This window comes from Aulostomus chinensis, chromosome 5 (genome assembly GCF_037954235.1).
Source record: "Aulostomus chinensis isolate RoL2024-O1b breed Wild chromosome 5, RoL_Achi_v1.0, whole genome shotgun sequence".
NCBI lineage: Eukaryota > Metazoa > Chordata > Actinopteri > Syngnathiformes > Aulostomidae > Aulostomus > Aulostomus chinensis.
Window position 1 is genome coordinate 19,614,999 of NC_141324.1, and position 27,094 is coordinate 19,642,092.

General features: G+C 42.2%; 1 protein-coding gene across 2 annotated transcripts in view; it reads right to left on the reverse strand.

Annotated features, from left to right (window-relative positions):
• Positions 1-69: 69 nt before the first annotated feature.
• The window catches only part of slc22a23a (solute carrier family 22 member 23a), a 40,016-nt gene continuing 12,991 nt past the window's right edge, over positions 70-27,094 (reverse strand). For both annotated transcript variants that reach the window (XM_086203748.1, XM_086203749.1), the window contains 7 exons: positions 15,636-15,804; positions 13,319-13,446; positions 9,897-9,999; positions 8,379-8,614; positions 6,383-6,415; positions 5,492-5,615; positions 70-4,721 (listed from right to left, as the gene is read on the reverse strand). In XM_086203748.1, the coding sequence (XP_086059874.1) occupies positions 3,284-4,721; positions 5,492-5,615; positions 6,383-6,415; positions 8,379-8,614; positions 9,897-9,999; positions 13,319-13,446; positions 15,636-15,804 (2,231 nt within the window). In that variant the 3' untranslated portion in view covers positions 70-3,283. The remainder of the gene's footprint in view (positions 4,722-5,491; positions 5,616-6,382; positions 6,416-8,378; positions 8,615-9,896; positions 10,000-13,318; positions 13,447-15,635; positions 15,805-27,094) is intronic.

Below are 27,094 nucleotides of genomic sequence, written 5' to 3' on the forward strand. Positions count from 1 at the left end.
AATTCCTGAGCTGGTGTGAAACTGCCAGTTGCTGCTGGTGCAGATTCAGAGGAAAACTATGGACAAAATGACGGACTCAACTATCTGTAGTTGTTCAATAAATAGTGGTTTATTTTAACAACAGGTATGGCTTATATACAAGTGCATTATGCATGTTAAAACAAAAACAAAAAAATAAAAAGAAATCAGTAATTATAAATGGTACAATCCATGTTTACATTTTACATTCATTCAAATCTCCCTCGGAGAGATTCAGAGTCACTGGTTGAAGGAAGCAAAACCTGAACACTGGGGACTCGGTGTCTCAGACTTGATCACTCCAGCTGTGATCCTTCATGTCATTGATTCGTTCGCTTGCGTTTACGGCCTGATTTACTCACTCTGATCCATCGTCATGCTCCTATTTCTTTCGCTGGTGCTCACATCGCTTTGGATTGCTTTTGTTGATTTGTGCTCCAAACTAAGTTTTACCAATTGCTTATTAACGAAGACGTAATGGCTCCAGTCAGCAGGGTGAAAACAGCTGCATGAAACTTGTGAAAGTGGAAGCAACAGATCTTCAGTATGGTTGTTTTGTTGTTTTGTGCTGTGTGTCATTGTTGATGTATGGGAGGCGGGGTTGTTGTGTTGTTTTTGTTGGGTTTTTTTGGCGATACACAATTCAATTTCTGCAATACGCACACTGAGACAGAGACACCGATACACGAATAACGAGGAATCAGTGAAGCGAATCACCACTGCAGTCCACCGACTCTCTACTGCAGAATGTCCAGTACCAACCCTGTTCAACAAAGTAGATCACAAGTGGATCTACTGCAAAAGTCCTTGCGTTACAAGTATTTTCTGGATCATGTTTAAAACCCCACTCCATGTTCCCTTTTGCTACGGTTCAAGACATCCCACTGACCTCCATCACTTATGACATCACATGATTGCAGGGCATTGTGCTTTGAGGCTTAGCAGCATGTCATATATGTATGCAAGACTTTTAGATACTCACGTGAATTGTTGCTCGATCAACTATTCAAACATCACCCCTGAATCAATCTAAAAATAGAGCTGTCATACTTTGTTTCAAGCTGCATTTGAAGACGTCATTTCACAGGAAAAACAACCACAAGCAGGTTCAGAAATTTTGAAAAAAAATTATATATATATACATATATATATATATATATAAATATATATATATATGTTTAGCAATTTGCCAGTGCACATTTGGCCTGGATAAACTGAATTTCAGAGTACCCATAAGGTTCTTCATAAAAAGTACCACAAGTTTATGACTCATCATGGTGTCCAGAATACCACAAATCACTGATAACTTCCTGGACAGATTCCTTGTAATATGATATACGGTGAGAAAGTTGTACCACGTTTGAAATGACATGACATCATTCAGTTGGCTCTAAGGTTTTACAGTACGGTATTATTATCATTATTATTATTATTATTATTATTATTATTGTTGTTGTTACTATGTAGCATTCTGTTGATGAGGATTGTTGTAAACAGTGGTATTTCAGCGATTACACATATTTCTCACAACTATTAGAACGACACACATTCCAGTCAAGTATAATCCACAGATGGACACAGACTTTGGAAGAGAAGTCTTTTTGATGTCATTTAATTTGTCAAGATCTCTAAATTAGAAAGAAAAAAAAGAGAAAATTTGACCTGTTAAAATGGAAGTATTGCAACTTTGTAAGTTTAGCTGTGTTTACGAATGTATTGGAAAAAGAGAAACATTCAGTTGAAATAGACTTTCAAAGTTTTTTTTTTGTTTTTTTGTCGCTTAGCCGAAAAAAAAACAACAAATTCCACACAAGTCTTCTTTGTGTGTTGCAAAAACTAAAGTCCTTCAATTATTTGGTGATGTTCCTCATTATCCACTTGATGATTTAGGTCCAATCCAGTTGGGTATTTTATTACATTGCACGTGTAATGTGATGAACACAGTGACATCCAAAAACGCTAATTCCTGTTGGTGATTTGGAGAACACGCTAACGATTAGCAACGCCATAATCATTGGCAATCAAACATTTCGCCATTCAAGGGTTTCTTTTCAAATCCTGTGTCTTTCTTTTTTTTTTAAGGTTTCTCATTTGTTTTGCAGACACTTTCATTTTTAATGCTTCGTCCCCCCCACTACAAAGAATAAGGTGCCACCACACCGAGGTGCAACAAATACTGCAAGGATGAAATCTGGCTTTGTACAATAAGGGCACGCCATGAGAGATTTTTCAAAATAATACTTGGAATTAAAAAAAAAAAAAACAATGACAAAAACCATAATAAACAAATCAAACTTAACAACCAATAATGCATTTGCTTACAATATCACATTTACAAAAAAAATAAAAAGAAAGAAAGAAAGCATGTTCATACCATGGTACATTTCATTGACTGAAACATTTGGAAAAATAAAACTGTTTTTCAGACCAACAATATGGGTCACTTATTTCTCTTATAATCGCAACATTGAACACAAATGTTGAATGATATTTAATTTAGTCATCTCTCTCGGTTCAATTTCATCAAATGGCCTAACAGCTGTTGTGGGGGGGGGGGGGCAACAACAAACAGTTTGCCCCCCCCCCGGTCAATGAGGCCATATTTCATTTTTGGCACTAGTTTAACATTTCATTTTGGTCAGTTTCTGGTGTTTTACTTTTTAAAAAATCCCTCCAATTTTTGATTTTGTACTTTTGTAATGGCAACTATGTAACATTTAAACCTTTTTTCTTCCTCCCTAAACTTAAGGCGAGATTTCTTAACAAGTACGTTAGACGGACATTCTGTCGAGCAGAAATACGAGTTGTTGTTTTTTTTTTATAATTTTTTTTTTTAAATCATTATTTCATTTGTCACCAGTCTTGGTGAACATGTCTCATGTGATTGTGGGTCATAGATTTCAAGTCTCTTTAAAACCAAAGACAGTGTTTTTCCATTCATTCACATCAAAGTCGTTAATAGGCTGGTGATTTCCAGTGACATTCAAAAAAAAAAGACGGGCAGAAGACACTGTCACATTGTCATGAACCAGCCTCTGGCACGCTCCTGCTTGTGTGGCGTTAGTTGTTAGCTAGATGCAGGAAGGGGCGGGACATCGAGAAACACACAGCAGCTCTGTAAGACATGCCCACTCAACTCCAGGTTGGGACAGTCTTCATTAAGTGCCTGAAGTCCGAGCAGGACAGTACATGCCCCCCCACCCCCACCCCCTCCTCTGATTATTCATGTGGCCAACCGTAAAGCTTCTGGACTGCAAACGTTGGATCAAGATGACGCCACTGTATCTGTGCTAGCACTGTCCCTGATGGAGAGGACGCCAGAGTCTATGGGGGAGGAAACAGTGTGGTCCATTACAGAGGGGGGGGCTTCTTCTGTAGGGCCTGAATCAGAATCCTGAATTGAGTCTGCAGCGAGGGGAGCAGATGAATCCCCTGCAGGCTGTATAATGTCTGTGACGGGGAGAATGGTGGTGTTGAAAGTATCTGGGATAGAGTCCGTTAAAAGAGTAAGGCTTGTGTCAATGGGTGGAGCAGGAGGGGGTGAAGGGGAAACCATGAGTAGGCTCGGGGGAGTAGGGGGAGGAAGAGAAAAGGCATTAACACAGGGTGAGGTAGGGTCTAATGGTTGTGGTTGGGAGTCTATGACAAGGGGGGTGAGAGAGTCTCCAGTGGAAGGTTCATCTACTACTTCTAAGTGGATGGGAATGTTGGCGTTTTCGCTAATAAGGGATGGGGGGTCAGTGGAAATGTCGTTGTCTCCCATAGGAACAGGAGAAGGTGCGGGCGATGGAGGGAGACTGTCATGCAAAGATGGGGAGCGGGATTCTGCTAAAGGGTCATGAGAAGCCTCTAGCAAAGCTGGGTCAGATTTCGTGGCGGCGTGATCGATGTCATTACCCAGCTGGTTTGGGGATTCTAAGGTGGAGCTGGGCAGCGGCTCGATGATGGGCGTGGTGCAGATCAATGATGAGGCAGGCACAGTTGGAGGCACGGGGGGAGTGGAGGAGTCCAACGAAGGTGGGAGTTTAGTTTCAGCTGCTAAATCATTTATAGAAGACGGATCAGTGTCATTCATCTCTGAAAAAACAGAATGTGTCAGTGCTTCAACAGAAGCCAGCACTACTGAAGGAGGGTTCTCAGTGTTCGCTAAAAGTGGGTCTGTGACACACGGAGGTTTGTGTAAAGGAGTGGAAGACAGCAGATGTTCTTTACTGGCATTTATGACGCCATCTTTACCCAGGGCTGTCATGGGGGTCATGGGTAAGGAGGAAACTGAGTGGCCATTTGGGTCTTTTGGCTCAGGCTTGGGAGCAGCCATATCTATGGCGGTCAAATCCACAGCTGAGGAGGCGGTGGAGTCCATGGTGGACACGGCTGTGGCGGCTGCTTCGTGTAGTGGCGTGTCATGCACCCTGGTGTAGTCCCTGCTGCTCTCAGACTGGGCTAGCAGGAGGCGCTGCTCTCCAGGCTTCCTCGGGGGAAGGAGAGGTTTACGGGTGTAGGTTTCTCCATCAGCCAGGGTCTCGGGGAGGGGCTGGTAGCGTGTCTCAGGTAGCAAGAGAATGCAAATGATGCATATAAGAGTGCAGCATGCGAAAATAATGTGATGAAGGAAATAGCCCTTCTGATTGTGGAGCTCCATGATGGGCGCTGTCAGCATGCCAAAGCCGGCACTCGCCAGGACCAGCCCCACACCTCCACCCCTATGGACAGATAGAACATAGTTTAACCCACTCACATTCAGCCATGACCGCATGCATCTAGAAACCTCCTGTAAACAAGTTCACCACATTCAGTGATGCCTCTGCTGACGTCCTGCTGCCGTTTAAACAGCCGAGCGCCGCAGAAGCACCAGGCTTCCTCCTGTACACGTGCGTTCCCTGTCTTCCCCAATGCTCCCCTTCAACCACCAGATGGCGCCTCTCAAGCACTTTTAGGCAGACCAACACCCCTTACATAACCCCAGATAATGAACACCCAGTGCTGTGTCATGTATTCTCACAGGGTATTGCTAATTTGTACAAGATGTGGATTACATTTGACACTGAGCACTGAGATTCTATTGTCTCCAACCACTCTGTCATTTCCTTTAAACAGGAGGCGGAGCAGCTAATCCACGCGTGGGGATGAGAATTGTCCTTCACAGCAACCTTGCATCTCCAGCACTTGTATTTTTAATTTTAAGGTGAGCAGGAAACTGAAACATTTTAACAGGGAAAAGAAAGAGCATTTCAACTACATAACCTGCATTTCTTGCAGCCGGATGGCTTTTTTTTGTTTCATAACTTCCTGACAAAACTTTATCAATTAGGTAAAAACTGAAATTACACAAATATACACACACATCACTGACGAATCACCTGGTGGCAAAGCATGTGTCACGCGTAAGAAAAAGCCATTTTATTAGTCTGAAGTGGAAAAGTACATTTTGTGTACTGTCTCCTCCGTCGGGTGAAGGTTGCGGCAGGTTTACCTGATGACGGTGGGGGTGATCTCAGCACAGAAGAAGATGCTCAAGTTGCTGACTGCATGGGAGGAGAACATGCCGATGATGGAGAAGGCGATGGAGAAGTTCTTGTTCAGCGTACCTGCGCTTTCTGCAGACAAAACAGGATACAGGTGAGTCAGATTTCACTCAACAAACAAACAAACAAACAAACAAACAAACAAACAAACACACGCGCGCTGCTGGGAATAGATGAGGTCCTCAATACGAATACAGACAGAAGGATTTGAATGCGATGAATGAAGAGGCTCGGGTCTGGTTTAAGTAAAAAAAACTAGAAATTCATTCATAGAAAGATCTCAGTCACTCGGATATTTACAGATCTGTAAATATGCTGTGTCTATTGAAGATCATTAAAGATCACCAAGTACTCCAAAAACTTCAATAACAGATTAATAACAGTTAGTTAATGTGTAATAATATATAAGAGTGCCGAATAAGCATTATTTTAAGCACAAGTCTTGGTTGCCCTAATTGTAAGGAGGGGGACATTTATCGCTTAAGTAACACTCAACCCTTCATATTGGTAATAAAACCTCAATAAAAATGTGATATTACCACACATTACATCAACAATAATGTGTTAACTAAGCACAACCAACAGTTCATTAAGCAGGATTTAATAATGTACCCTGAATGTAAAGTGTTCCCAAACTCTCTAACTCGCAATGTTAAATGAATGCTGCAAATGAATGGAAATAGTCGAGCCACTTCTTACACAAGTCACTGGAACGAAGTTTTTGATCGTTTTTCAGTTTATTTTTAGAATGTAAATATCTGGCAGGGCTCAAGTCGATTGAGGGTTTTTCTCAAAGGTCTCAAAAACCGTCCCCACAGACATTAACAGGGTGGTCCTACCTATGTTCAGATGGACACTGTACTTCCCAAGCACTGCAGGAGAGGAAAAAGATAAGTATTAGTGAAACCATCACACAAAACCTTCAGACAAAACACGCACGCACGTTGAGTAAAGCTTATCTGTTACGGTGCACACTTCAAAGGGGAGCATGAAATGAGTCCAACCTTGATGTGTTGACTCAGGTGAAACATTAAGTCCAGCTCATTTGTAACTGAATAAACCGGCGAGCGTAGCGGTTTGATCATCTAAAGCTACACATTGACCACGACGGTACTTTGTGATCGTGTTTGACTACTCCATTAGAACCGGCCCTCCCTCAGCCTGGCGTTTAGTGTCACAAAGGGTAGAAGACAGTGATCGAGACGGTCGATATCACTACGGACATGTTAACTGTCCTTATTGTGATTTGCTAAACGCAATCATGGTCTAAACGAATTAAACTGATCTTTGGCGCACTTCTCCTACATCAGATTCAACTCCAATCTGAACCGGCGAGGCTGAACCTGCCAGGTGACACGGCTCCCAGGGTCACGATAACCAACGCCGGAGACGCTTATCAGATGACTTTCATCTTTAAGAAAGCCTGAAGCCAATAATGTCATCAGTTACTTTGAAATCCCACTTCCTTCCACCAGCATTATAAACCTTAACAATGAATTCTACCCAGTTGGTTAGTAGACAGTTTTATCAATCTTATCTGAAAATCTACAAGTGTGATTATTTTCCTTTTCAACATCACTTGAATTTCAACAGGGAATCAGAGAACTGTTTACGATATGTTGAAATATCACAGTACTTTGCGAGCATTAACAATGCAATCGCACAATCGTGATTCTGCTGTATTCCACAAACTGTTGATCCCTTTTTATGACTTCTGAAGGAGAAACGACGACTTATTTATTAACTCAGTTGTGTTCAACAGAATTTGGCAACGGAGATCAAACAACACATTGCATCATTGAAGACTTATTTAGATCTCACGGGGGGGCAGGTGTGAACAAAACAGAGATGGACGCGGTGCAACAGGTTTCCACAGCGACGCTTAGCAGCGAGACAAAACAGAAGTAAGTGGACAAACGAGTCTGGATGTAGAAAATGTTGTGGCTGAGTTTTAAACGTCAGTTTTAATACCTTGCAACAGCAGCAGCTAAAATGTTAATCATTGCTCGGCAACACTGTCAGCCGCTCTGTTACTGCTCTCTCATTGGCTGCTGTGGTTCCGTTCAGAAAGTCCTGACGTAGTCATCCCGATTATTATCGATTATTATTTACGACTGGAAATCAGCAAAGTTGCGATCCAGCGAGAAAGATTCTGATTTATGTCTGCAAACTCCTCACAACCATAAATTGGGCCGGTTGTCCTTGATAACGCCTCAGTCTGTAGCTACATACCTCCTCAATTCACACTCAATGATCTCATCAAATATGTGAATCAATAAAACATCAGCTGTTTTAATAAAACTATCGATATTTGATACCAGCTAATCAATAATATATTGAGAGAAGAAGTCATGCAAGTCAAGTTTATATCATATAAATAAAACATTCGCAATGGGAAGGTAATAATAAAGCCTTGTGTTGATCAGTTGCTGTTGTTAAAAGACATCATAAACTGCAGTAGTCATTAATCAGCGGTCGGTCCGTTCAGGGATGAAACTTTCTGGTGAACAAATCTGTGAGTTGATTCACTTTTCTGGAAGTCTGTTGACAATGAAAATACACACTAACAGCCATTTCCTTTAATTCCTCATTTTTAAAACCAACATCTACAGTAAGAGGAATCCGTGCCTCGTCTTTCTCTCTCTCGTTCTCTCTCTCTCTCTCTCTCACACACACACACACACACACACTCACCCCCCCCCCCCCCCCCCCACACACACACACACCAGGAAATGGAGTAAAGGTGATGTATTCATCTGCATCTGTGGTGGTATTAACCTTCCAGAGTGACTAGAATTTCACATATAAGTGGATGTTTGTCCACTAAGTACTCACGGTTGAGCAGGCCCAGTTGCAGCAATGAGGCCAATGCAGTTATGATCATGAACATGAGCAGGCCCCCGCGCCGTCCCATCAGACCCACCGCCGGGCACAGCGCCATGCAGGATGCCACGGCGATGCCTGCCATGGTGTAATAGTCTGCATAGAAGTTATGGAACATTGTTGTTTCCTGGGCTTCAGGGTCCATCATGCTGCGGGCAAAACAGTGGTGGATCCCATAACCTGTCAGCCTGGGTCAAGAACACACACACACACACACACACACACACACACACACACACACACACACACACGCACACACAGCATGTGTGAGGATAATAGGGTTCATGCTAGAACAGAAGAAACACAACCACCCAATTTTAAAAAATGTTAATGTCGTCAATTAAAACTAGAACAAAAATGGTTGTCGCCTGTTCATTTTCAAACGAGATTAAGATAAACGAAGTTCAAATGACTCAGCAGAGACGTGGGCAAGACTCAGCTAAGAAAAATCAAGGTCAGACTTAAATGTCAATTATTTTAGTTGACTAAAACAAAATAAACTAACAGAACTAACGATAATTATTGCAGTTTTCTTCTCAAATAAGATCAGAACGCTCAAGTTTTGTCATCTAGAACTACTGGACTTAATAAAAGAGTACGAGGGTGAGTAAATAGGATGAAAACTTAAGTCAGGTTTAAATTTCCGTATCTAATCCATGTCATGGTCTGACACGCACCTCCTGGGGACTGAGACTGGGACTAAATTAAAGTAGAACTCACCTGGAGAGTGTAAACCTCCTGTATGAAGTGAAAGCCAACATACAAATGTATTTGTGGCTATGTTCAACTGATCCTCCCTAACATGTAATGGTTTCCCTCTGCACCCAAACTACACCCCTCCACCAAGGCTGGCAGAAGTCATCCTCGTTGTGTTTGTGTCACGCTGCTGACGGACATCTGATATATTGTCTCCTTGGCGGAGGTAAAAATAGCTGCTCAAATGATCACTGCTAAAACTCTGGGATTAGATGGGAAGAGAAGAGGGACAATTCAAAAAAACGGCATTTGTTGACATAAACACACCCCATGAGCATACAAAAAAAGGCAAGGCACTCTCACATCCTCTCTCCTGTTTGTCTAATGTTTCATAAGGACACAGCTCATGTAAAATTCATGCTGACTTAGGGAGTCAGGGGCACATACGCTGAAGCAGAGTTAAAACCGTCTCCCTGCCATAGCCAAGTCTCCAACAGGAGAAGCCGCGGGGGAAGAGAAGGCAGAGTGGCTCAAAAATGGAGGAATAGACTGTCAAGACAAAAGCAGCGTTGACGCAATTGAGCGTCTCGACTGCGTCTGACTGACATTGCCTCATCGGGCACGCTCTCTCACACACACACACACACACACACACACACACACACACACACACACACACACACACACACACACAGACTGTTTCAGATCCTCCCAGACGTTTGCACCTTGAAAACATCAAAAGATGGTCTCATTTCTCAAGCGACCAACACTTACGAGTTGACGCAGAGAACAACGATGTTCTTCCACAGGTTCCTCGTCCGGACCATTTTCACTATGCAGGTCTTTTTTGGTTTCTTCTGAAGAGCTCGCTGCAGTTCTGCCGACAAACAGACCAAGCGAACTTTAGAGAGCAGCCCAGGCGTGAGCATGAGAGTGAGAATGACATTAGAGAGAAAGAAGGATATCAAGTTATTCAATTTGACTCTGTTCTCATTATATATACAGAAAATGGCCATTTTTCTCTCTCAGTGTAAAAAAATCCAAAAGCGTGTTTTGTATTGTTTTTTGCTCATTGAAGAATATACGCTAATGTCCTGTATAGAAGAGCCTAGGTGATGATAAATTGTTGCCCCCGCCCTTTTGAAGAACCTTAACACGGAGATTTTATGTTTTCGTAAAGAGTAAAAGCTGCCAATTTTCAGTTCGATTCATTTTCCTTTTTGTTTGTTCTGTACTCAACTAAACAATTCTGCCAATAATCACTGATATCTTTATTTACATTTCAACAAGACATTCAATAAAACGAAAGAGTGAAAATGATGACAAGAAATCATGCGTAAACCTGAATGTGGCCCGATTCCCGTGGACACAAGAAATACGGATATTTTTAAACTAACTCAGTTTAAAAATACCTCCAAAAATACACAACATACTTTCCAAATGCAGTTTCAATCTTTCTGTTCAATTGTGTGAACCTCTTACTCTCAGCTTGCTCACGTTCGAATCAGCCGCCAGTTTTTAACATCATGTGATATTCTACATTTGGGTGAAAGGAAAGTTTCAGAGAGGTTTGGGTAATGTAAACTCTGTTACCACGGTAACGGAAAGTGTGAACTTAACCTGCACTAGCAGATTCTCTTCAACAAAGCCGAGGTTTCTGTCCGTCTCACCTTACAGGGACGCTTTCATTACCTCATGCAATCCGTGCAGATGAACGCTCCCATCAGAGGACATTAATGAGAAGAGGACGGTCAGAATAAAGCTCCTCGTTCAGCTTCTCTTTGTTTCTCAAAATCGATTTAAAGTCACTGCTTTTATGTGCATCACTCATTTCTCTGCATTCTAACACAGCGCCTGGTGCTCAGAATCAAATCTCTGCATGCCTTTTTTGCAAGTAGCAGTCATTATTTGTCCTTTTTACCTACTCAGGCTCTTAATCAAAGACAAACGTAAAGCACCCACATATGAAGAACGTGAGGATATTATTTAATAAAATCGAATAAAATGGAGGCTCTGAATTTTTTTGACCTGTTGCCATAGTGAATCTGGGATCTGAGCCCGATTGATAGTGCCTCGAAAATATGGCCAACGGTGTGCTTTGCTGCAGGTTAGAAGTTCCGCTGAGGTATTTTCCCACCTCTGATCAAAATGCATTACCCTGCATCTACACAGGAAAGCTGTGAATGTTTTAGAATCAACTGAATGGAAATGTAACTATTTCTGCTGAACTTCTCAGCACGCTGCCATATTTGCTCTGATGTCAGGTGAGCAAACTCAAGCTTGGCTGACCCCACATGAACTGCCGACTCGGAATTTCACATTTGAATGATCTTTCCGTTGCAATTTATGTTTTCCGAGGTCATGCCCGTATGGTAAATATAACTCAGTATTCACTTCTGCTTTTCTCCTTTTATTCGGGGTACTAGCTGTTTCTCGTCTAAATACTTTACTACGTTCAGCAGCGAGTGGTTCACTGTGTCTGTTTTTAGTGTACAGCTGTGTCCTCCCTCTTCTTCTCTGAATATAACAGGATGAGTCCAGAAGGACTGAAGCCAACATTGCAGGCCGAGCGGCTCCAAACAACAAGCTGAAACTCGCTACCAACCAAGCCGAGACGAGCTGAGGAGGTGGTTACGATTCACTGTGGGCTCATGGCTGTGATCAGCACCTCTCACACACTGCAACTGCATATGTTAGTACTATAAAAGTATCGATTATAGCCGCAGTATGTTTACTGTCGCAGGGCGAACCTCCCGTTGCTTTGTCACACAGGTAATGACACAAGCCAGAGCAGTTTTGGAGAAGCCAACACCCATGAGCAGCTGAGGGAATGGGAAATAGCATGCAGTGGATGTTTTGGTATCAGGCTATGGGTTGCCACAGAAACACACCTCCACTTTGTGGTAGTGTCTGTGTTCCTGTTGACTCAGGCGTGTGACAGCATTCCACACCAGTGCCTCAAGTTGATCTGACGCCATTATCTCTCAGGCTTTCCACTGATCATCTGAGCTGAGCCACAAACATCTGAGCAGGAGTATCGGCACCAAGATCCGCGTGGCACTCAGCTGACTTTATAACCATGAGGCGTTGCACACGTCCGTCATGCCTCAGCGTCAAAATAGGCTGCCCTCCTAGTCTTAACTGTCAGTTATAAATATACAGTAACACATTGAAGGCAAAACATAATCAATTGTAGGGAATTACTACCACACGGTAGAAGAAGGTACGTAACCAGCAATAACTATAAAAATAAGATCAATTCATATAAAATAGTTGTGTTTCTGTTTTGTTGTCAAGTGAATGTGAGGCAAAAGCTAATTGGGAGAGAGATTCCAGAGATTCTTGCCCATACACCAGTGAAAACTGGACATATGTCTGGAGGATTACTTGCGGTTGTTCTTTCATGCCAGCCAGTATCAGACATACTGCATGTAGTTTGAAGACAAGTTTGGGAAAATCCAGGAAGATACCGGAAGCTGAAAGTTAGAGCTCACTCACATCAGACCTTCTTTAAAAAAAAAAAAAAAAAAGGTGATCCCATGAGCTAGTACTTTTACTCTTTGGAAAAAGGTAAAAAGAAAAAAACACCTTTAGGAGGGATACATATGTTGAATTTGACATTTCCATTGACTTTTTCCAATGTGATACTTCAAAATGCTCATCTAAACAGAAACACAAGGAAAAAAAAAAAAAGCCCTCAACTACACACAGCATTTTCCCTTCAAGTGTAAGTGCCTCTACCAAATATTGAGAGCTACGGTAAGAAATGTCAGACTAACAATGTGACACCTTCAGCCAACAGCACTATTAGATGTAAACACAATCTGCTGTAACCTTAGAAAACAGCACGACTGCTCGTCACCTCCCCGTCTGGGAGCAAATACTAACAGTTAACTCAGGGGTCAAAGGTCTTACCCACTCATCCATCTGCTGTCCATTGTCAACTCATGTCCACCCACCCGAACTGTAATGAAATTAATGAAGTCCTAGAGTGCCATAATATTACGTTCAACACCCACTGCTACCTCTGGAGTGTCCTGTTACTATGGTTACCGGGCAGGAAAAGGATATATCTTGTCAATCTGCCTGATTCAGGACAGCACAGCTGAGGACATCAAAGTCAGGCTTTCAAAAAAGGAGAATATACTTTGAAGAGGAATCACTGCGGTGGAGTAAATGGCAAGTGTGTAGGTTACCTGTGAGGATGTTGTCGGTGTCCAGCTCCATGTTCACACGGTTTTTCTTTGCTATGTGCCCCATGATCCACTTGGAGCGGCAGTACTGCTGAGTAGCCAGCAGCCAACGCAGTGACTCGGGGAAGATCCTGACAACAAAAAACAAAAAAAAGGGGGAGGGGGGTTTAAATATACACCATTAATGAGACATGAAAAATGAATCATAATTGAATCTACCTTATAAATGACTGACGGACTTATCAGATTACAATCTTCCATCTTGCTTTTGCTAACCAGCATGCAAAATGTAGAGGTGTGTGTGTGTGTGGGGGGGGGGGGGCTGACTACCGAGTTAGACATAAAAAAAAAAAAGAGTCAAGAAAGAGAGTTTTCATGTATGTGGTATAAAATAGCAATATAGCGCAGGATGGCTCAATGTCTGACTGTCTGTTGGCTCAAAAGCTGGCTAATTTTGCTTTACAGACATCCAGAAATGAAACTATAATGAAAATGAGGAGGGGTTAGGTTTTCTTTTGTCAAAGGGTTTTGGGGGTTGAAACTCAGCTGCATATAAACAGATGTTTTTCTGCAGTTTTTTTGTTGTTGTTTGCGACCACTGGCTAGTAGCTCTTAGCTAAACGCATTTAACTCTTGCCGTGTGTCACACATTCCTGTGGTCACTAGTGAGGAATCTGCTTGCAGATATTTGTTTATCTGAAGAAAACCACCCAAAGCACACTCTACACTTGGCCAGTTAGTTGTCAACGCAAGTAGAAAACAAAAGCGCAGGCTCGTGTCATCTTGCTCAGTTCTTTCTACAAATCAGCAAACTTTACACCGCATGCTTCTCTATCAGCTGTTTTTCTACAGTTGTACAGTCAGCAGTTTCTGCCCGTAAACTCTGCCTGGCTTCATCAGGAAAATGTCCCTAAAAAAAAGAAAAAAAACAACTCCTGTGCAGGTTTGCTAATGGATCACAGTGTATCTCAGGGGTGTGTGTTTTCAGTGGAGATATTACATATGTCACACACACCTCTTCACTGAGCTCCAGTGTCCAGTTATGTATGAGAGCAAAGTCAGTTTCACAATCCACTTGATCTCTACCATGCAAACTATTTATTTAAGCAATCTCTATTTAATCTTTGCTTTCTGCTTTTTTTATTGCCTTAAATGCAATTTTCATGTGTGCTCAAGTCTTTTTCCACTCAGTTCATGTTTTCCTTCTCTCACACGTAACACTGACTCTGCAGCTGTATGCCTGACCTCTGCACTACAGCATCCTCCTCCTGCGGTGGAAATCCCCATCACTCAGCTCTCCGTCCTTCACTTATTAAAGTGCATTATTTCACAATATTAGATATTTGATCAGATTAGTCTTTTTTCTATTTTCACTGTAAACCTCCTTTGTTCGTCAGGAATGCCTTGGAAGAGTGCCAGAGACTCTGAGACACAATCTATTTAACTGGATTTCTTCTGCTGACTTTGTAAATATCAGCAGTGCTGTTAGCGCTGCAAACACATGAGTATTTACTGCTCCAGGTTGAGGAAAAGAGACTTAAGTCACAGCAGAGGTCAGAAGAATCGAGTTTTAATGAAAAACGTTTACAGTCTTGAGCTTGAGATTTCACTGCTGGAGAATTTCCAACTGTATCAGTGGTAAAAACACATACATCTGCAAAAACAGCTCCAGCTTTGCTTGATTTGAAATTGCCTATAAAATCACTAAATGGAGTGAAACATATTGGCGCTGCAAACTGCAGCACTGAAAATTAAACACTTAAGACGATACACCCAAAAATGTGTATTTTTGCCTTTCAAATGCCCACAAATATGTATCTTGAATTAACAAAGACGTGTTTTTCCTTCTGCATGACATCTTTATTACTCCCTGGCAGAAAGAGCCAGCCACGCATATTTAGCTTGATGCTATTGGTGGCTAACAACAGTAAAACTGTCCCAAAACATCCTTTTACAAACTCCCCAGCACATTATCCCGAATGATCCACGTCTTCTTTACCGAGCCGTATGATCAGTAATCAACAAATAATTTGATTTTGAAATAAAAACAAACCAAAGTTTGCAGGTTGACAGTCAAGAGTTTGTATACAGATGTTTTTTCAGGCAGTGTCTCGGTTGTAAGCCACAAGGGTGAGTAGCTTCAAGCTAAATGCACTGGATGGCTCCTTCTGCATTCTGGAGTCACAATGAAGAGATGAGCAGGGAAAAACATCTCTGTAAAGTTAAGAGGTCTGTTTGTGACTACATGAAAGGCAAAATAGTCTTTTCAGATGATGTGTCGGTTCAAATCTTCCAATGAACGCTTGTGTGTGTTCCTCACCAGATGTACGACAGCATCAGCAGCAGGGGGCAGATGATGACGGCCTGGAGGACCTGCCAGTCACGGCAAAGGTATGCCACACCTGGCATCAGCAGCTGACCACCCAACACCACAAAACTGGCCACCATGGTCATGGAAAAACGCCATCCTGGCAGGCACAGCTCAATCCCTGGCAAAGGTGAGAAAGAGTGTGTGTGTTAGTAGGTTTCCTGCAAAGGCTGAAGTCATCAAACGTCATGTGTTGCATGAGTGCAGGGGAATGATGGCATTTGTTACCGACATGTCGCCAGGAATATGTCAGTGGGAAGAGCATTTGATTGTAGCACTAATCTTCTGACAGTAAATGTCCGACTTTAAAACAAGACAACATGTCTGAAACAAGAGTCATGAGTCTGACATTGTTCTTCTGATGTAACACAGACGTTTCTCTAAACCACAGAAACCTAACCCTAAACCACAGACACACCAGGGTTTACTGATCTAGCACTGAATTATGAAAATAAACGTTTTCTGGCCGCCATATTTAAACCCCCCCAAAAAAGAGACAAAGTAAATGTGTCACAGCTATTGTAGGAATCACTGAGATCAACAGTTAATTGTCCAGTTCCCTCCAGTCTTCTGGGAGTATTTCTGCTCTACTATCACTATGAGTGGACTATCTGTTGTTGGAGGATGTCACGTTTGGTTTTACTTCACTTTCAGAGCAGCACATGTACACCTTGAGGGTATTAGATATTTTCACAGTTGCAGGGACAGTACTCACACTTTAAGACAGTAGGCTGCTGTGAGAGTGAAGCCCCCTAGAAAGAGGTTCCTTGTTCTCATTTCTCCTCTATCAGAATGGCACTGATTCATTCACCCGGTCATTAGCATGCACTCCACACTGGCTGGCAGCAACTGCAGACAGGCAAGCCCTTTAGTTACTGCAGTGTAAAGCTCCACATCCAGCCGTAGAGAGTGAACGCCACTGTAATGCAGCTATTCTCATTCTGCCACAATCATTTGTCAGGCGTCATTCAAACATTTTTGTTTTACGTGAACCCACCCACCCTGAAAAGTCTTTTCTGCTGCTCAGGAATGTGCGCTATTTCCAAACTGACCTTTCAAGGTGACAGGGCAAGCATAATACAGTGGGTATCAGGGGGCTCGCTTCATTCCAGTGAAAAAGACCGGAATTTCAATTAGGACTTGCCCCCTCCTGAGGACATGAATAATGCTCTCTGTTCTCAGACACTATCACAGCTGGAGTGACAAAGCCAATGAGTGGAGAGCAGGGCGATGGCTGCGAGACCTGCTGAGTTTGAACCAACTCAACTTGAGTCTCTGTATGCTGCTGGGAGAAAAGTAACGGTTCACTGGTTATCAGCTGCATGGGATTTGAATTCTTCATCTATGTGTAAATGGGTTTCTGAAATTGTGGTGAGCTACTGCCAAAAAAGGCCCCGACAAAACCACAGACGTGGCGGAAAAGTGTGCTTGCATGCACAGTTGTAGTTATGCTAGAGATATAGTTTTCAAGAAGTGATTTATTGACAGAAGTGTGTCGGCCTCTAGGTGGCGGTATTCTCTGATGCAGCTTGTGGCAATCGGACTTCCCTCTGGATTTGATTTTCACGTCACATCAGATTTAAATTTAAAAGCTGTTGAGGATAAAATCGCTGAAGCTGACAGAGCTTGAAGATTGTCTCCGTGTTTGGAAAGAAATTTGTTGTTTTCACCCCAGCAACCTCAATAACCTTGACTACGTTGTTCGACTTCTTGGTTACACAGCACAGCGGCCCCACGAAACATGCACAGAATGCAGAGGCCAAATTGACGCAGATTAAAGTGTATGCAGTACAACCACATAATCTAGGTAAGATAGTCTGACTTACTGCGATCATGGTAAGGCTAGTTGAAAACAAAATAAAAAAAAACATGTAATATAACAGTGGAATGAGGAGCAGAGAGGTTGTGAAAACCAGAGGGCTGAGCTCCTTACACTTGTTGACCCTAATCTTCCACAACCCACTAGATCAGCATTCCCACAATGCCCTGCTTCAAGCTCTGCCCAACTGACATAAATCTCCCTCTAACTAATCTGTCACATACAAGAAATGTACAAAAGATGCCACCACAAGGTCTCCGAGGTGACAAAGCCAGTGGAACAAACACATTAATAAACGAGACCTCCGTCAAGGTCTTGGTAATATTTATGTCCAGATCTGCCCTAAATGTAATGGATTCTTCCATTGGCCTGTGTTTCACCCCTCCAAAGAGTTTCCTGAAAATGCTGCGGGTAGTTTCGTGTAATGCTGCTTACAGACAGACACATACTGTACCCTGTGTAATAATGACGTCACCAACAATAGCCTACAGCCAATTAACAATGACAATAATCCCAAAAGAAGCTTTGGCTTGTTTTGCTGACTGGCAAAACAAGAAAATAAATCACACCCCTGTGGTACACAGTAGCTCACTAGCCTTCTGTCAAATACAGCTCAGTCAAGGAGGCCCATTGTTTTACAGTATAACACATTGGTTGACCAATGCAGGCACTCAGTGCGGCTACATCCTGTACCCACAGGATATTGTCACCACCTTTTACTGGTCGTATGAGGTCCTCGTGCCAAGGTTTCACAGCCTGATCCTGGCCTCTGGTCCTGTCAGGTTTATCTTATCAAACCAAGACTCTGTGACATTTCTCTATTGTGGAAAGAAATGGAGGTTTTTGGCACAGATGTTTGCCAAGATAACTGCAGCGCCTACGGTCCTTATCTGAAGCTTCAGGCCATCCTGCAGGCATCAGAGATGAAATCAGCTGAATTGCCATTTGTGCTGTACCCTCCTCCCCTCATGTCTTTTACCTGAACCGTTGCTTTGAATTCCTTGTGGTTTGTAGTTGGACCTCTGAGTCAGGGTAATTTTTTGACTCACTTCTGTATCAAGTGATAATTATTTTTCAGCTGGGAGAACAGCTTCAATGCTCCCTAACATGAACTCTACAAAGAACCTCGCCGACAGATAAATAATCCCCTCATAGGATGTTTTGATGGTCGTGATAAGCGCCGCGTCAAAAATGTCTTTCCAAGAGCTCTCACTGGTGTACACTTGAGTTAAGAAAAATAGGAAATGATTCTAAAACTGACCCCGAGAGCTCTTTATTGAGTAATCTTTTTTTTCTCGCTTTTGTCCAGTAGTTCATTTACAGTATAGCCGAACCAAAATAGGTGACTAGAACACTTTAAAAGCTGTTATCATTGATGTTGACCACCATCAGTGAAGCCATGTGCGAAGCTGCTGATGCGTGTTGCTTAGTGAGATTGACAGGCCGGCGCAGCATCGTCAGCAAAGAGCATTTCCCTGATCAGAACCCAGTGAACCTTGGTATTAGTGAGAGACCACTACAGATTGAAGAGCTTTTTTTGTGTGTGTGAAAGCAAAACTACAGCGGGTCGCCCGGCGTGTCTCGTAATAATTCTCTGTTCCTCGAGTGAATCACTTGCGCCGTAACCTTGAGTTCTGGCTCATTTTCAGATGAGACGAGCAATCAGGTGAAAGGCAAAGTCTGTGAATATTTATCTGTGCAAAGAAGACTTTTTTCCTTGTAACTGTAAATTTTAAGGGAACTTTGGAATTTTTTTTTTTTTTTTAAAAAGGGAAATGCACATCATTGAATGCTGGACTATAAATCAGCTGGTAAACATCAACCTGCTGGGGAAGTTAGCATTTCCTTGTTTTTCACAGTTGGGGTGAACAACCTCTTGGTTTCATAGTGCATTAGTAAAATGATGATCTTGAGATTGAAACATGCTGTGCTGTCATGATCTAGGGGATGCATGGCTCAGAGGTAGCGTGGCCGTCTAGCAACCAAAGGGTCGCTGGTTCAATCCTCACTTCCCCCCGTGACCATGCCCAAGTGTCCTTGAGCAAGACACTGAACCCCTAATGGCTCCTGATGGACTGGTGAACTCTGCAACCCTTAAGGGATAAGCAGTATAGAAAACGGATGGATGGATGTCTTGATCTAATCAACTGTACCTTTAAAGGCCAAAGAAAAGGAGACCTTGCTAATGGTCGGTCATTGAGATTCTGGCCTGGAATGTTGTGGCCAATAACTGTAAAAGAACTCAGACAGGTTATCACTTCATGTTTTTCACTCTCCTTTGATTTGATATAGTGTGACTGCATCAGCATACAAATATCCCAGGGCTTCCCCCTACTTGACAAGACTATGACTATGAAGAAGGTCCTACTCATCGATTAGTCTCCGATGTAGACTGTCAACTAGTTCCAACTAGCCACATGCACTTTGCATCTGTATGCCAAGAATCTCTGCAATTAAAACACAAGTAAAACACCACTAAGTATTGTCTTTCGATGATGTTTACATGTAAACATATGTTCCAACCTCCACCTCACTCCTCTCTCTCGCTCTCTTTCTCTCACACACGCACGCACGCACACACACACAGCAAAATCAGCACAAAAACAAGCTCACCAGGAGGCACCAAATGGGAAAAAAGACTTACACTCTGACACAAAACAGCAAGAGACAATCCCGGATTGTCCAAACAGAACAGATGCATCAGCCCTGACCCAAGAACAGAAACAGCATTCATTTCTTTCTTTTTTTTTACACTCCACAAAAGACAACAGCAAATGTTGCCCACGCTGATTCAGCCGATGACTGAACTTCACTCAGGAATTTGTGGCGTGAGATAGCTCGAGGTTATGTCATGGACTGTCTTTCACAAACAACAAGGGTTGAAAAATGACTCCCACAGGGTCAATTACAACGTGACCATTAGCTTATCCAGTCTGCTTGAAAGAGGGAAGTTGGGCTATAGAAAGGAACACAGACGTAGCATGGAGTTTATGTCTGCGTGTTAGGGGAAGAAGTTCGCTGAGCAAGCAGGACAAAGGAACTTTAACCCTCCTCAGAGAGAAATGTGTTCACCTTAACCTATTTATCACAGCTAGAGCAGATAGTGGGGAAAGATGAGAACAGGTCAACCTATGTATCATTGAAAATAGCCTTCTTTAGCATTTGTATCCTGATTCAAAGTCTTGGTCCAAGCTTACCTCTCAGTTTTTGTCTTCAGGTTTTTTTTTAGTTTTTTTTAACACATTTGGAATGAATAAACTGTCTCCTCAGTTAGTCCTTCTGATGCCATTGCAGGGGTGTGAAATACGCCGGGTGACAATTCATGCTGAATGCCACGTTTTGGGGTTTTTTGGTTGTTGGTTTTTTTTTTTGCACCAGAGAGCACATCTGGTGACAAAGTAAAGAAGCATGAGATATTATCCCTCTAATGTCTTCAAGCCCCACAGTCAGAGGAAATGCGTAGCAGTCTTAAATGTGGTTACGCAATTTAAAAACTCACATAAACAATGCTTTATGCAATATTTGGGATGCTGAATTTAAAAAATGGCCACAGCAACCCATCTACTTTTAGGGAAAAAAACCTGTCCAAACTAAAAAAAATACATCTAAAAGCTATGAATTCCAGGTACCTGTGAATGATTCCCAACCCTGTACCCTAGGGTGCATCGCCATATGAAGGGAAAGAAAAGCTACTCAGAGTCCAGATCTGAGCAATCAGGCCCGACAGATAAACGTCCATATCAGAGGCACACACTGTGAGATTAAGACAAGACAGGACTTTCCTGAGGCAAGCAAAGAAACTTACCGCCTGTCAGACTAACAAATACAAAATACTCCCACAAATGCTTTCTGAGGTGCCTCTTGTGCAGGAATGAAAAACGCTATATTGAAATTGACAATGTGAAACATTCTTATCATGCAGAGAATTTGCTAACTAGCAGTCCGCAGTACGGTAGGGGGACTGAGCTCTGTAAAACACGTAGAGGGGTATCAACCTGCTTATCAGCACTAAAAATGATGGCAATAAGCATATTCCCCAAAAGCTGGCACGCTCCTTTAACCATTTATTTAACTACTCGATGACAAGTCCATCCACTGCAACTTTACAAAGTGTTTTAGTGGGGCTGTGGTGACTACAAACATTATTTATGTGCCGAATGCCACCGTCCTCCCGTTTATCTGGAAAAATCCTGACTAAATCCTGATTGTAAACATCTGTTGATACATTTAATCTTCATGGTACATTTGAGGACATTACCGGTTGTAAAAAAATATGATACAGACTAAAGTGAAGGTCAAAGATCCAAATGTGTTCTTTTGAGAGGAGGGGGTGACCTTCATCTAAAAAAAAGGAAAAAAAATGTGACAAATGCAATCAAATCATTTAAATAATTTATATAAATATATCAAATAGTATGGTTAAGGAAAAAATTAAGGTGGGGAGTGTGGAGAATATCGGGGGAGTTTTGTTCCCTGTCTAGATTATTCCACACAGAGCTGTCATGAGCATTTGACACTGACAGAAAAGTCATTTGTTTTAATGACCCTCGACTAAAGGCAGAATCACGAGCTCTAAACGTCACCTGTCTGCACAACAAAGCCTCTCTCTCTTCCACACACCCACACACCCACACACACACACCCCCACACACACACACAAACCATGTATAGACATGTTACCTCTAACTCAGACATGAAAAGTGAAAGAGTGCTTTTCTTAAGAACACACGCCTGCTATCCATTATTAAGTAATTATACACACATGTCAAATCAAAAATGCAAGCTTTGAGGAAACCAGAGATCATCATCGTCCCGACGAATCAACTTGTTACAATTTCTAATCCATTTTTTGATTCACAGGATATTTTTTCTGTTTATTTGTGCACCTTTATAATGTCGCTCCATATGATATTTGCTGCACATATTTATCCCTCCCAGAGAAGGAGGCCACAAATAACTGATGATAGAACAAGATGGAAGATGTGTACACAAAGAGCAAGCTTGGCCCACTGCCCCAGAACACAATCCACTCATCTTGAGCTAATCTCAAAATTCTCACACAAATACACGGCTAGCATGACTCAGCTTTGTGTGCTGAGTGTGTAGATGGGAGACTGGGAGTGTGTTTACCGTTAAAAAAAAAAGCTGAGCTGTAGGTACTGCACTGTTAGCATCGCTAGGCCCGCTTGGTGCTTCCATGCTAAAATGGCTAGAACACACACACACACACACACACACACACACACACACACACACACACACACACACACACACACACACACACACAGACCAAGTATAAATAGCAGCAGATGACCTTCTATAGCTGTTGGTTTTACTGTTTTAGCTGTTCTTTTTGCAGCTACTATACTGCTCATGGATCAGCCATGTCCTGTTCTTCGTGTGTCTGTTTTAATGGTCATTTTGGAGGCTGTATTTTCTGGTGCTCATAAACTCTAATGAGTTTTAATGATAGCAGTATGAATAGTTAGCTCATCCCATGAACATGAACTGAGGAATCCCAGTATAAACCAGTGCGGTGCAACAAATACCACCAATGACTGCCTGCGAAATAATTAACACATCTCAGACTGATTACCTGAACATTACAATCCTCATGAAAGGGCGACTTATTACAGGACTGTTGTTTTATACTCAAACCTCTCAGTGGTTCTAATGTTTTGGCTGATCCCTGTACATCATTGCAGTAAAGAGATGCAGCAGTTTTAACATATAGAATGCGGTGTACAAAACACGTTTCCTTCATCAAGTCTCCTCTCGGTCTTTATGTTCCTGTCCTCAGGCTAGTTGCCGTTCCCCATCTCTCTCCTTTCTCCATTTCCGTTTCATTCTCCTTTTCCTCCCTTATTTCTGTCTTTGTGTGGCAGTTAGCGTCAGGAGCTGTATAAGTGTCACATCAGATCAGCCATGTTGGCCCGCGGTGGGCCTGAGTCCGACAGGTCATTGTGGCGGAACGGATAATAGCTGTGTGCAAATTGCTCTGAACCCTTGAAAAAAAGGTTCACCCATTTCCATAAAGCTGCTCTTTGACACCGGGGCACAATGGGTTAATGTCCATGAGGTTTACACTTTTTAAATTAGTGCATTACCTCAGCTAGACTGGCTGGAACGCCATGTAGAAAAGCATCATATTCTGGGTTTATATTTAAATTAAAGTCCAAATCAGTGAGCATAAATTGATCCGCAAACACTAAATGTTGCACTGCCACAACGTGGGTTTTTCTTGGTAAGCAAAAGTCACAGGAGAAAGGCATTAGTTTAGTAATGTCACATGACCACCATAGCGTCGAGACAAGAACGGACATCAGTCTTTGCTAAATTCTACACGTACAGCCAATTATCATGCATTAAATCCACCACACAGAATTCCTCAAAGTAAGAGGATTGATCCTGGCAGGTAATGTGTTATTGGATGACTGTGTTCCTGCTCTCGGACCACTGGTGGAGTTTTGTCAATACTGGCTGGCTGCGGGGTAAATATCATGTGACACAGGACACACGTGAGCTGAAATACGGGCAGCAGTATGAAAATACATCAGCTTTACAAATATGCAAAGCTCAAACAAACAACTGTCCAGCTAAAGCCAGTGTAGTGTAGTACTGCAGCAGGGTTCTTCACAAGGACGTGGTTGTTCAGAGAAGACAATGAAGTTGCATAATGGGATTCGTTTGATTATTGTCAACAATAAGTGTGGAAATGAAGTGGGAATCCATTTGTAACTGCAAGAAGGAAGTACTTTAGTCTGATTGGATGACTTGTCTGGAGCTGCCTGATCACTTTTACTCTTGTGAATTGTGTTCACATATATTATGAGTCATATTGATGACAAACTGGCAACATCTTGCTTTTGACTTCAGTTAAATGTATATTTCAAAGTAACGCTTCACTCAAAAAGTTTTTTGCGCCTTTCAACTACTCCCACATAGGTGTCTTAAGCTCATGAACATGCTTTACACTCCTACATAACATCTTTGTGACTTCAGAATGTAGGAGGAGCCAGACACAGCTAATGAAGCAACATCTGCAGCAAAGGTACCCAGAAATGTCAGTTAACCGCTGGATAAAAGGGACCATATCAGATGATGCACTGCAGAGTTTGTAAACTGACAGTTTTGCTGTTGTAAGCTGTCAGTCACTGCTAGCTTGAAGCTAATATAAGTGGCTGGCTCCTTCTGCATTCTAGAAGTCATACAGGAAGTAAATCATATATTCATGAGCTCAGAACAACTACGTGTTCTCTCTCGGCGTGACGCCAAAAAAACAAAAACATAACTGTTCTCTGGTGACAACTCTCCACTTTGAGTCTCCAATTTGTCATGAAATGAAACATTCCATCATTGCAACTCATCATTCAAGGCAAACTCTTGTAAGCTAAAGAGTGTGTGACACACACGCAGGGTTGGCCAAGGCCTCACATTTGTATGATGCAACAGAAATGTCTGGGTCGAGGTCAGTCGATATTCTTGGGCAATTTCTACCACTTGAAGTCGTTCCTGAGGTACTTGAATATTTCGAGTAAGGTGTTGAATTAGCTTTAATAAGGTAACTAGGAAAAGAAAAGTAGGCCTATAAACCTGCAACAGATGCAGCAGAAACACAATAATAACAGTTGCTGTATTGCAAAATTGCATTCGCAAAGAATAAAGATCAGGTCAGAAGTGAGAAAGGAGGAGATGCAGTCTAGACAGGAACACTTGAGAAGTAGGAAATAAGATTGGTTAAAACTACAGCAAGAATAGTAACATAACTTACAAAGAAAAATAAATTGTCCTTGACATAGTATTGAACTCTGCAGACACAAATGTAGTTTACTTGGAATGCACCCTGATGAAATAATAACGCCAATTGAAATATTGCTTCCTTTTTTTAATCCTTCACAATTTATTGCTTCAGAATTTAAATTTATACTGCTATCTTTGTTTATATCATCAGAGAGCTGGGAAAAAAAGTCATAACAAGCCCATTTATTGAATGTTGACCTGAAAATTCTACTGTGCAGCCCCCCTCACCACCACCACCACCACCACCACCATCCACAGAGCTACTGAACCATTAACTCTTGGCTGACGTGGAAACAATGGACGCTGAGCTCATTTCAATTTGATAAAGTACAGTTTAACTGCACCCTTTTGCTTTCTCCTGGCTGACCTTCTCCCCTTTGTCCCTTGAACGGACTTAACGGTCCTTCTGTTTAGGAAGCTTGGGGAAGCTGTTCAAAGGTACGCAGAGCAGAGAGGAAATTAAAATGACAAGGACACTGAGGGCTTCTTCCCTCATCATCTCACCCATCCTTCCTCCCTCATTGGTCAGCGACAGTTGCCCCCCGAAGCTTCAAAGAAACTGGAACTAAGGGCCTCTTTCTTTAGATGCAGTGCACCGTTCACAGATGATTCATACCATAACCAACAGAGGGGATTCATTAAAAACACTGCAGCCTATTTTTGCAGTTACTGTATAAGAACTGGATACTGTATAAGACGTGTCTTCTCAGAAGATACATTTTGATACATATAAATGGAACATACATACTATATACTGTGGCTGCCACCCTGACATCACTCATCAGTTTATGGCTTCCTGTTTTGAACCACACCACGATACTTCTCTGATATCTGGCGAAAAATTAATCAGCTAGTGATGAGATTCAGCCAGGAGAACATACGACAGTGTGAGGTGAGGGACGTGAGGGGGAATCTGTGACAGGGCTCATACTGTATGCAAAAATCAGACCTGTTTTTCAGGTGTGTCCTTTTGCAACAACAGACCCACACTGCTGTACTGCTAAAGGGCAGCAGCTGTGAAGACGGAACCCTTTTGAAAGAGGCTCCATATTGTGAACTGGACGCTTGTGTAAACAACAGCATCCCAATTAGAGTTAATACCTCAACGCCTTAATAAAGACTTGTGACGTCCAGTTGTGTAATGTCAGCAGGTTGTGTAGTTGGAACTTGGCACCGGGGCTAATGTGCACGCTCTGTCCTATTTGCTTTGAGGAAGCGTTCCCTCCAGGTGCTGAGCCAAACCTTTGCAACACTTGCCAGAGCTCTTTGCAACGAGTCCAACTTTTCAGAGCCTTTTCTTGTGTTGAGGTGAAACATACTGCTTGAAAATGCAAACGATACAAGAGATGTATAGTTTCAGTTGAACTTGCCTGTGTTAAATTATCAGTGAACATGCAGCAAAGGTACTGTTAGCACAAATATGCTTAAATCACACTTCACACCTTTATTACCCTGCTAAAGCACAAGCGCAATCAAGCTCAACCTTGCAAACAAGAACAAGGGTGTTCCCTATTTACATGCTAAAGAAATCATCAACTAGTAAGGGATTTTCTTTTGGTCTTTTAACATTTACCTACTATGTATAACATGCTTGTTCATGCAATGAAACAAGACAGGAAGTCAAATTCCTTGTATGTGTACTCACATTCAGCCAACACACCCGATTCTAACCTATGAATCATACTTTTGTTTCATCTGTAGGAGACCGAAGGCCAATCTTTTTGAAAGTTCAAGATGGCATCACACCTCAGCCAAGAGGAGCCGAAACTAAACACAAGCAGCAAAAACATCC